The sequence below is a fragment of the Streptopelia decaocto genome, assembly GCF_964273445.1.
Source record: "Streptopelia decaocto genome assembly, chromosome: 3".
NCBI lineage: Eukaryota > Metazoa > Chordata > Aves > Columbiformes > Columbidae > Streptopelia > Streptopelia decaocto.
In genome coordinates this window covers 100,042,779-100,054,063 of record NC_138656.1, presented here as the reverse complement: position 1 = coordinate 100,054,063, position 11,285 = coordinate 100,042,779, and the positions used below count along the sequence as shown (strand labels likewise).

At 45.8% G+C, this 11,285-nt stretch overlaps 1 protein-coding gene across 1 annotated transcript; it reads left to right on the top strand.

Annotated features, from left to right (window-relative positions):
- Window positions 1-5,866: 5,866 nt before the first annotated feature.
- On the top strand, window positions 5,867-10,685 carry FAM110C (family with sequence similarity 110 member C). The gene is made up of 2 exons (XM_082049008.1): window positions 5,867-7,282; window positions 10,640-10,685. Exon 1 carries the CDS (start codon window positions 6,146-6,148, stop codon window positions 7,241-7,243), a length of 1,098 nt encoding a protein of 365 aa, XP_081905134.1. The 5' UTR covers window positions 5,867-6,145; the 3' UTR covers window positions 7,244-7,282; window positions 10,640-10,685.
- Window positions 10,686-11,285: the final 600 nt, after the last annotated feature.

Genomic DNA, 11,285 nt, shown 5'->3' with positions numbered 1-11,285 from the left:
AGGTTTTGCAACCACCAAGAGATGCAGTTTTACAACTCTAAGCTATGACTGTGGGAACATTTATCCAACTTACGCATGACAGAAGCAACAGTAAGAACCTTTTATTGAGTGCAAAGTTTATTTTAACACATGTAACATATTCATTCATAAAGGATTTCAATTCAAAGTTCAAAGGATCTCTTTCTGGACCAAGCAGAGTTGTTCTGGGAGTTAACTCATTTATTTCCTCTGCAGCATCATAGCTGTTTTTCATTGTGAAACTCTGTCTCATTCCCATCCTTTTATACATTATTCAATGAATTTGACCACTCTGACAACATGTTAGATAGAGTGTCACGAGGATGGAGCCAGGCTCTTCTCAGTGACAACCAATGATAGGACAAGGGGCAATGGGTACAAACTGGAACACAAGAGTTTCCACTTAAATATGAGAAGAAACTTCTTCACAGTGAGGATGACAGAACACTGGAACAGGCTGCCCAGGAAGGTTGTGGAGTCTCCTTCTCTGGAGACATTCAAAACCTGCCTGGACACGTTCCTGTGTAATATCACATAGGTGTTCCTGCTGTGGCAGGGGGATTGGACTAGATGATGTTTTGAGGTCCCTTCCAATCCCTAACATTCCATGATTCTGTGATTCTGAAGTGATGGGGGTCTGCCTCCACTGAAATCTTGGCTGTACAGTGCTCAAGCCTCAAGTCCTAAACTCCTGCCTGAAGATGCGCAGGCATGTCTATATCTTCCATTGTTTGAACCTGAGGGTGAATCATGACCCTCATTGAGTCATGTCGAAGGGCCTGAAATTTCCACACTGGAGACATCTAATTAGAAACAGTTCATTTCCACTCTGTGGCTGCTTTACGTCACCTGAGTGCAGCAAACAGGACACCCGGTGGCACTGCTCAGTATGTCACAGAGGGATCAAGCCACCTTCTGATCTGGACTGCTCCTGCTCTTCAGGCAATCCATGAGGCCAGGCCCCCAAGAGCTGCTGTGAGGAGAGACCTCAGCCCTGGGACACAACTGCACTGGGGTTCTCCAAGATGAGAGTGTCCCGTTACTGTTAGGGCTTGAGATCCCCTTTCTTTCACCATAGAATGTCCTGAGTTGGAAGAGATGCACAAGGATCATCGAGTCCAACTTCTGTGTCTGCATGCGACAACCCCACAGTTCACACCATTTGTCTGAGGGGGTTGTCCAATTGCTTCTTGAACACTGCCAGGTTTGGGGCCATTACACCTCCCTGGGGAGCCTGTTCCAGTGCTCCACCACCCTCTGAGTGATGAACCTTTTCCTAATGTCCAACCTGAACCTTCCCTGGCACATCTTCCTGCCATTCCCTCAGGTTCTGTTATTGGTTGCCAAAGAGAAGAGCTTGGCATCTGCCCCTCCTCCTCCCCTTGTGAGGAAACTGTAGACCATGATGAGACCTCCTCCTCGTCTCCTCTTCTCCAGGCTGAACAAACCGCCCTCTCCTTGTTTTTTTCCCTCCCACTGCCATGGCTTTGTTTCTGCCCTTTAACTACTATAAATCAAAGGAGTGACACTGACAGAGGGAGCAGGGTGGGAGCAGTAGACAGCAATGACCTGAGCTTTGCACACACTATACTTTTTACCTGAAGTCACGTTGCTGCAGCTTTCCTGGCATTCCAGTTACCAGCAGCAGGAAAATGTGCCCCAGACACATCTCTTATTAAGACAGACAGAGTGAGAAGTGGTTCGTCTCACCCTACATAAAAAGACAAAAATTCAACTATTTTGTATTTTGTGATAACTTTAAACGCTTAGGGTTTAAAGGCTTAGTGTGTGCAGGATTTGCTTCTTTTACCTTTGCTTAATGCTTTACTGCCAGAGAGAGACCAATGCCAGCTGACAGGCGGAGGGATGAGTGCTGCTGTGCCCTTTGATTCTTCCATTTTATTGTCTGCAAGCCTGTGCTGGGCCAGGAGCAAATCTTGTTTGATTTGAGCTCTTATAACACACTAAATTTCACTCTGCTTTCCAGAAAGAAGAAATGCAATGGCTGCCTCTTTGAACATTTTAACAGTGTATCCAGAAATATAAGAACTAATTCCAACACATATATATAAATATTTCAAATAACAGAAATATATTTTAAAGTTAAAGGTATTTAAATTCTTAAATACCTGACCTAAATATATTTAAAGTATCACATGACTGTGCAAATTCTATATTAAAGAACCTTATCAAAGAGGAGACAAATTCTGTTGCTCACAATGTTTTCTGACCCTGGGAAGACTCTTCTCCCACTTTAAATGTCATTGTCATCAGCCAGGATTCACAGAGAGAAGTATCTCACATATCAAGAAAGTCAGCTGAAAAGGGCTGTTGTGATTTTTCATGAGAAATTTCTTCCCACATGCACTTTGTAGAAAATCAAGACTCTCTTTTTCCTTTCTCAGGGGGAATACATGAGTTGAAAGTGAAAAATGTTCCCTTGAAAGTTTCCAGGTTTGGCTTTCAGGTACGTTTTCAAAACCTAGGTGATTTTAAGTGAAATGAAAATTTTCATGTTTAAAAAACTTTTTGCAGCCAAAATAGTCAATAATTTTCAATTGTTTTTGTGTATCAACTCTAAACTAAAAGCTTTTGTCCAGTGACAAAAATACATATCTGCTCTTCCTAGTGGTTTTTGCATGTAGCGAGGAGTGAATAAATAGCTTTAATAAAGCAATGCATTGGAGATGCTTAATAAGATCCCTTACTTATGCTCATGTATATTCATTCTTCTCATTATTTCAAATGAATGCAAACAAATCACATCCGAGGTTTTGTTGTGAGTTCTTAAAGCTCAGAGATACAAGGTACAAAAAACTGGAACAAGCACAAATTAAAATGCATGGAGGAATATGAATGTATGTTGTTACATTATACACTGTCACAGAACTCCAAGAAAACATTGAGGGAAAAAATTAAGCCAAATTTGTCAATATGGGGATAGGAATGAAACCTTTATCTCCTCACTAAATTCATCACATCTATTGTCTTATTGCTAAGAGTCATTGTCAGAAGAAACCACCCTTCTCTATAAGCCCAGCCTTCCATTAAGGATTCCCTGGTAATTAACTGTGCTTATACTTTTATTATTATCAATTAGTTTCTGAGGACATTAACTTTTTTCATAAGCTCTAGCTTTATATCAGTAGAAGGAAAAAAAAATTCTCAAAAAATATGCCCATTTATATATCCATAAGGATTTCACTCTAAGGGATCACAAAGGACATAATGGGTTTCAGTGCTGATTCAGGCAAGGACCCCATATGGGATCCTTGCTGCAAACAGGCAAAAGTATGTGTTAAGGGGCTTATGGAGTTCAGACCTACATGTATAGGAACAAAGAGGATGCAACCGTAGAATCATGTTGGCAAGAGAGTATTTCTGTTCTGTTTTTCTGAGCAGGTCTTCATTGAAGAGCTAGCCCAAACTCTTATCCCAGGGTTGCTTTTAACCCTTCCCCTGTCACAGCAAGAACCTCTCACCCAAGTCTGCTGGGCTTGTCCAGGGCAGTAGGCTGAAATGTGGCCGATACTTTCAGCATGACTGGAGAAACCACTTTGTGTCGAGGGCAAAGACGAAATCACTCCGCGCTCATAACACTCAAAAATGAGAATACAGTGCCCTGCAGCCTGTTCAGGAAGTTGGACCATGTCTTCCACAGTCCCTTGGGCAATAACCCAAGGTTATTAAAACCCACTATGTTTAAATTAAAAAAGATGCAGACTAGATACAAGGATGAAATTTTTTACAGTGAGGGTGGTGAAACAGTGGCACAGGTTGCCCATTCAAGGCCAGGCTGGATGGAGCTCTGAGCAACCTGATCTAGCTGAAGATGTCCCTACCCATTGCAGGGGGTTGGACTAGGTGACTTTTAAAGGTCCCTTACAGCCCAAACTATTCTATGATTCTGTGGTTCTATGAACCACAGCATGGTTCTGGTAGCACACAGAAACTGTGGGAACATCCCCACAAAAGGCGGGCATGCTTCCAGAAGAGTGCAGCTCCACTGAAAGCCCAGCTGCTCAGGCCATCCTTCAGCACTCTCTACTCTCTTATATCTGAATGAGGATAACGCTGGTGCCACTCATATGGCTTGACCATTTGGTGAGAACAGTGTCTGTGTGCAGCCAACACAGCAGGACTCAGTCTGGGTAGCCCCACTCTTGGAGGGATCTATAAGCACAGAAGCTGTTGCTTTCCAATCCCAAAATAAAGCAGCTCCATGCACCAGAGGTACCCAGGCACCCACCACCTGCCTCCAGCAGGTGCAGAGGGGGATGTGTACCCAACATTCGACATACACTTTCTTCACACTAATGATGCCTAGTATTTTATTTCTCCAGCTATAAGCAAGTTGTTCCTGATGGAAAAGTGGTGTACCCTGAAACTTCATAAAGTGGACAGGGAAGCCTCTAGCCCACCTCTCCCTTTGTCAAATTTCACAATTTAGCAACTGTAAAGAACAAGGATGAGTCAATCACCACAAAAACATTCAGGTATTATAATTCCACAAATAATAATTAAAAAATAAAACAAAATAAAAACAACAACAACAAGCAACCCTATGTATGAAAAACCTTGTAGATATAAACTGGCTTTTGTTTTCTATATAAGGAGAAAAGCTATCTGCAATTTAGTTATTAGTGACCCCAGGGAAGGTACACCTCACATGAGATCACATGAGTAAAGTTAGATGCTCAGACTGCCCCAGGTCATTACCTATGACTTAGGTGTCTAAATTACAGCCAATGGCTCCATCCTGCCTGTTCAGAACTGCCAGCCCCAGACAGGAATTCTGCCACTTTGGAAATCTGCTCTGTGTTTTCTGAAGGGCAAACACTTATAACATGCAATTCAGATTTATGCCATTCCATTACACTTTACACGTGCACCTCCACAGCACAGCTGTGGGCCACTGACAAATGTCTTCCTGCTGTTGCTGGTGCCCTGGAAAGGGTGGGATGCTGCTGGCAGCAGCTGGGGGCACAGCAGCTGCTGTCTATGGGGTGGCATCAGCCACCACGAGCCATAGAATCATAGATCAGTTTGGGCTGGAAGGGACTTTCAAAGGTCGTTTAGTCCAACCCCCCGCAATGAGCAGGGACATCTTCGACCGGACCAGGTTGCTCCGAGCCCCATCCAGCCTGGCTTGCAACGTCTCCAGGGATGGGGCATCTACCACCTCTCTGGGTGACCTGAGCCAGTGTTTCACCACCCTCACTGTAAAAAATTTTATCATGTCTAACCTGAATCCCCCCTCTTTCAGTTTAAAACCATTACCCTTTGTGCTATCGCAACAGGACCTGCTAAAAACTCTGTCCTCATCCTTTAAGTACTGAAAGGCTGCACTGAGTTCTCCCTGGAGCCTACTCTTCTCCAGGCTGAACAACCCCAACTCTCTCAGCCTGTCCTCACAGCAGAGCTGTTTCAGCCCTCTGATCATTTTTGTGGCCTCCTCTGGACCCCCTCCAACAGGTCCATGTCTTTCCTGTACTAACCGCTCCAGAACTGGACAAGCCAAGCAGTACATTTGAAGCCTTTCCCAAAAGTTATAGCGGCAGAAATGGCTTTTAGCACCGCACTCGGTACATCCAGGTTCTTCAGCATGCGGGGCACCGCACCTTGGAAAGGCTGCAAAGCGGGAGGTGGAAGGGGTTGACCCCCCCCAGGGAAAGACGCGCTGTGATCTGCCGGATCAGGCCCTAACTCAGCGGCCCGTCCCCAGCAGGTGGCCCGGCAGCAGACGCTCGCAGTCCGCCGCAGCTCCCGCGCACCCCGCGGAGGCGGCTCCGGCACGAACCCGAGCGCTCACCCACCGGGGCCGCTCCCTGCGCCGGGAGTGGCGAGCGCGGCGGCGGATTGGCTGTCCGGGTGGCGGGGCGGGCACAGCCGCGGGAGGGCGCGCGGGGCGGCCGGCAGCGCGCACACGCGGAGCCCCGACGGGACGGCAGCTGCGGGTGCGCGCGGGCAGCTCGGGCGCGGAGGGGCGCGGGATTTTCTCTGCCCTCCACCCCCTTGTTTGTCTTTCTCTTTTCTTTTTCCTTTTTTTCTTTATTTTTCCTCTTTTTTTTTTTTTTTTTCCTTCCCTCCCAGGACTGGAAGCGGGAGCCGCGTCCCTGCAACTGCTATGCCAACTGAACTCTCCCGGGCCGTGAGAATGCACGCCATCTCCGACCTCCACTCCTCCCTCACCCTGCGACTCCTCAACAAGGGGCCCGAGTACCTCCGCAGGCAGATGGAGGCCGGCAGCCCGGGCAGGAAAAGTGCCGTGGAGAGGCTGGCAGCCGATAAGGCCAAGTACGTAAAAAGCCAGCAGGTAATCAGCACCAAGCAGGAACCTGTCATCGCGCTTAGCTCAGCCTCAGAGAGCAGCTGCGAGACCTGCTCAGTGGAGAGCAAAAAAATCAGCAGGGACTCGGGCAGAGGGAAGGGGACGAAGCCCCTGGAGCTGGCCAAGGCCGTGTACTCCTGCCGTGCCCCCCTGCAGCACGGCCCCCCCATAGCCAGGCGCAGCACACCCAGGAGGCAGATGCGGCCGGATTCCCTGGTGATTTACCGCCAGAAATGTGAGTTTGGGAGAGGTCAAAGTCAGGACAGCTCACGGGGGAACTTGGTGAGGAGGATCTTCCAAGGGTCTGTAAAGGAGAAGCATTTGGCTTCCCCTGAGATGCCCAGAGTCATGGAGGACACCGCACCCACCGAGAGCAAAGAGCCTCTCTCAGCAAAAGACAGTGACCGTGAGCCAAGCAACTGTGGAGCGGAGCAAACCATCTCTGTGAGCACCGAAGCCCAAGGGGTATGTACAAAAGAGCATGAGAGACCTTCAAAACTAAGTATACCTCCTGAGGAGGCGAAGGAGGTGAAAAGGAGAGGTCTCCATCGCTCCCAGTCGGACATCAGCTCTCGCTACTCCAAGTCCTTCTCCGAGTTTGACACATTTTTCAAGTACTGTGGCCTCGAGCAGGAGGTCATTGAGGATCTCGGGAGAGAGAACTTCTCTGTGGTATCCGATAACGTCTCCTTCAAGATCCGCAGCATCAGCGTGGCCACATCCGAGAGCGACTTCACGAGGCACAGCGGGGACGAGGGGCTGCTGGAGGATGAACTCACGGAGCAGGTCCCGAGCAGCACCTCTGTGATCGAGCGCAACGCTCGGATAATCAAGTGGCTGTACACATGCAAGAAAGCCAGAGAGACCAACAAGGTGATCCAGGAACTGGTATGATGGCTTCTCTCGCGTGCGTTGCAGCCCGGCGATCTCAAGGTGTGTGCAAAGCCTCGCCCTGTCAATTTATGTATTTCTCTTTCCTCTTTAGCAAGCAGTTGGCTTTTCTTAGTTTATTTTAGTCTTTTCATGAAGAGCATAAGGAAAATGTATTTTGTATACTATCTGTTCCAGTGTAGCCTTTTTGCAAAGCAGAAATCTGTGTTGTTACAAAAAACAGTACAAACAAATGCATAAAGCTTGCCAAATTTAGATCAGACCCCCCACATGAAATTAAAGCATCAGTGTCTATGAGGGATGTCTGTCCTTTCAGATTCCTGCTTTGTAAATATCTTGTTTTCTCTAATTTCTGCTGTATTAAATGCTAGAAAAAAACTTAGAAAAGTATTCAACTCTTAATTACAGTTGCTTAGACAACAGACTAAACTGATACTATCACTAATTAGGAGTATGCAGTATTTCCACTATACTGCTGAAACTATTACTAATTAGGAGTACACTGTATTTATACTGTACTGTTACCGTTTTCCCCTCCTTGCTCTCCTTCACTCTTTCTCCCTTGCCCTTCTACATAGGCACCCCCAAGGATCAGGGAAGCAAAGCCGAGTCAGTGCTTCTTGCTAGCAGTGTTAATTCCCCCCTAGCTTTCTGTTGGGACCATGACAGTTTGCTCCAGGTGACCCCTTAGCATTTCACAGGTTTTAAGTTCTCTGTCCTGTTTGACTGTAGTGGATTTGGCTCCTGTGCAGTGGCTTTTGCTGTGCGGTTTAGCACCAGTAGCTGCAAATCAGTTGTGCGGTTTGCCTTGGTTAGAGGGGTACTTCACTGTTTTGAACTAAAGATAATACATATAAACATGTGGCATCTAGGCTTGGAAATCAGTTACTTCACAGACAGAAGCAGAACAAATTTAGGCCAGGTAAAAGGTGATATAATTATTTTAATACAAGTAGTCTTAATTTTGCATCAAATCTGATAAAGGTGTATATTTGTGGGGCCTTTAGCATTGATGATCTAGTAGATAACAGCTTTTTCTCCTTCCAATACATGAAGCCCTTAGGATAAGTACCGCAGCTTACAGTGTGGTATTTAAAAATTGCATGAGTAGGTCTTCATACGAAGGATTACATGTATATTTTCTGACAGGTTGTAATTGGTGCATGAGAAGAACATCATTCATGTAGACACAGCTGTTGATAGCGCGTGTGGGCCTTATGAATGTGGAGAAATTTAGTGCTCGAGCCTCTTTCCTACGTGGATGTGGGGCTGTCACTCCCAATTTCTTTAATCTATATAATGCAAAAAATCCATTTACTTACTTGAAATTGGTTTTCATTATGTGAAATTTAGATCACTTTTAAAATGTGAATTTTTATCAAAAGCCTATTTTCTTCCTGCAAGTTGAAGGAGAGGAAAGGGGGAGAGAGAGAGCTATTTGCATGCAAACATTTCAAGTCCTTGTAGATAAGAATGGTTGTCAGGTATCCATCTGATAACTTAAAGAAGTGTTGTTATGTGACAGATTCTTTACTAAATTACCTTAGAGAGAAGAAAGGGTTCTCCTGAGCTAATAATTTCTCCTTGCTCATCCTGCTGTGATAAAAAGCCAGGGAGATGCACAAAACAAAATGATGCGGGTGGCAGTTTGTGGAGCTCGTTGCAGCTGCTGGCTTTGCTAAACACAGAGCATGGGAGGTAGATTTCACCGCAAGCAGGAGCCACATAGCAAAAACAACCATGTTTCCATTAAGGAAAGCAAAATAAAAGCCTGTCTGCTCCTGAATGCCCTTGCTGGGGGTAGGGTCCAGCGTCAGAACCGTGGTCATCACTGCAGAGCTTGCTCAGGAGGGACCTGTTGGCCCTTTCCCCATCCATTTACACAGTGCTAAGCATGTCCAGAACTGCAACTGAGACACGAGATGCCGGTGACCACCCCAGGGAACATGCAATCTGCAGAGGAGCTGCTTCACCAGGGTAAAGGCAAGGCAAGAGGGGGGAAGCTATTTTCCAAGTGCTGAAGCAACGTAACTTCACATGGCTTAGTCAGTTTTTTTAATTTAACATCTAAGTCTAAATGAATATTCATATCACATAGCCTAACAGGGTGATGAAAAGACCTCCATGAAGTAAATGGCAGATTTATTCAAGTCTATGGTCATTCTGCAATAATTTTAATACCCAGAAGAAGGGAGTGCTTTACACAGGCAGCTGTTTCCTTTGGCACCAAAATTTTTGGCAGCCTAGGAATCACTAATCTGTAGGGTCCATATTATAAACCTAATTTTAAGCATACTAGGGCTGACTCTTAGCTGATAGACCTCAGCAGCAGTGCTATGATTGCTTACAGGGTAATTTCTGAAAACTGAGAATGTACTTACCATTTGACCACAGATCCAGAAAGTTCAGAAAGGTCAGCTAAAAATACCTGTCCACAGCACCCGGAATAAAGGACAAGAGTCATCAAGAGTTACCATAAGTTAAATATTACATTTACCAGACAGTATTTAAGCTGGGAGTTGTTATCATCACATGATTGCAAGATGAGCCCTGTAGTTCTGATTAAATGTTCATCTTTCAGTTCTACACTTTCTCTGACAATGCATCATCAAGTCAGACATCTGTGTGTTTTCACTATATCCATGTATTTGTCTCTGCTTAGTTTGCTGACTGGTTATTAATGGGCAGAGGACTCCTGTGTGCTAGGGGAGACCTGCTGCATGGGAGAGCAATGTGCTCTCCCTGGCACTCCCAGGCACATCCTTGAAGGCTCCTCATTTTACACAGAGGCTAGAAAATTGTTGCACCTTCTTCAGGAAAAGAGGCAGAAAGGTGTTTTCCAAAATCGAGTGCTTATTACAAGTAAAACCTTTCAAGAACTGCAGGGCTTTTATGGGCTAGTGATCATCCCATTCATATTTGATGTTTTCCATTTAATTTTTCATGAGCTCTCCAGGACCTGGTGGGGCACCATGTAAGTAAAGCAGCTGACTGAAGGATCAGATCTCATAGCACATTTAATCAGAGTGATGATTGCAGGGTGCAGGTTGTGAGTTTCAGAAAACCAAGGTCCTCAGCAAGATAAGCATTTCTGCTTCTTGGTGGGACATTGCCGAGATTCACCTCCGCAGTTCAGCTCCTCTTGCTGTCAGTCCTGCTTGACTCTGAGAATGGGTTTTACGCTGCATCCTTCTTCCTGAGCTGAATCAAGGTTATTCAGCCTTGAGTTTCAGCACCAGTCTTAAATGGATGTTCATTATTCAAGTGGAAATCTCCTGGGAGGGGAATTTACTATGTTGGTGATAGCCATAGGCAGCTGAATAAAAGTTTTAGAGTATCACCTTGTGCTTGTCTGATGTGATAAATAATAAACAACACTTTTTTTTCCTATTTCTTCAGAATCCTCGACTTACAAGTTCAACAAAACCAGACACAGGAAGAAACTCTTCCGTCATCCGGCTCACGACTACTTTGTCCAATTTTAATATTTTATTGTTGCCTCCTACCCTTGTCCCTGTCCCCTGGGAGCCTCACTCTTGTCACAAGTGCAGGGATGTCCAAGAGCATGGTAACAAGTGGAGATTGTGAACTGTGCCCCAGCGAGGCAGCGGGAAACGAAAGCTCCTGGAAAAGCGAAGCGTGGCAGCAGCTGCCATCCACGATATTATTCACATAAACTCACTGCCCCAGGATGCCAATCCCGGCTGTGACAGAAGGTCTGTGTTGTGCACTCATCTCTTTCCAGCAATGAATTTGTCAACAGGGGTCGGGGGAGAAAGTGGGAATGAAGTGGCAATGACCTCTGGGTCAGGCATTTCCTTGTAGTCAGGGAGGCTCCACCCGGACATTCAAAGGCTCTGTCTTACCAGGGCTGTTTGACCAGGGCTCATCCTGACATCATTAGATGGTATTTGCTTGGCTGGTGAGGACTAACTGTGGCAGCTTTATCTGGGATACTTGGCAAACATGTGGTGAGCTAAATTCCTTCCAAGCCTCTCTTTCTCTGAGGGTATTCAGGCCAAATTGCAATACCTTGTATCCATCT

Excerpts from the sequence above, each read along its gene's own strand:
- FAM110C (XM_082049008.1), top strand. The coding sequence starts at position 6,146 with ATGCCAACTGAACTCTCCCGGGCCGTGAGAATGCACGCCATCTCCGAC.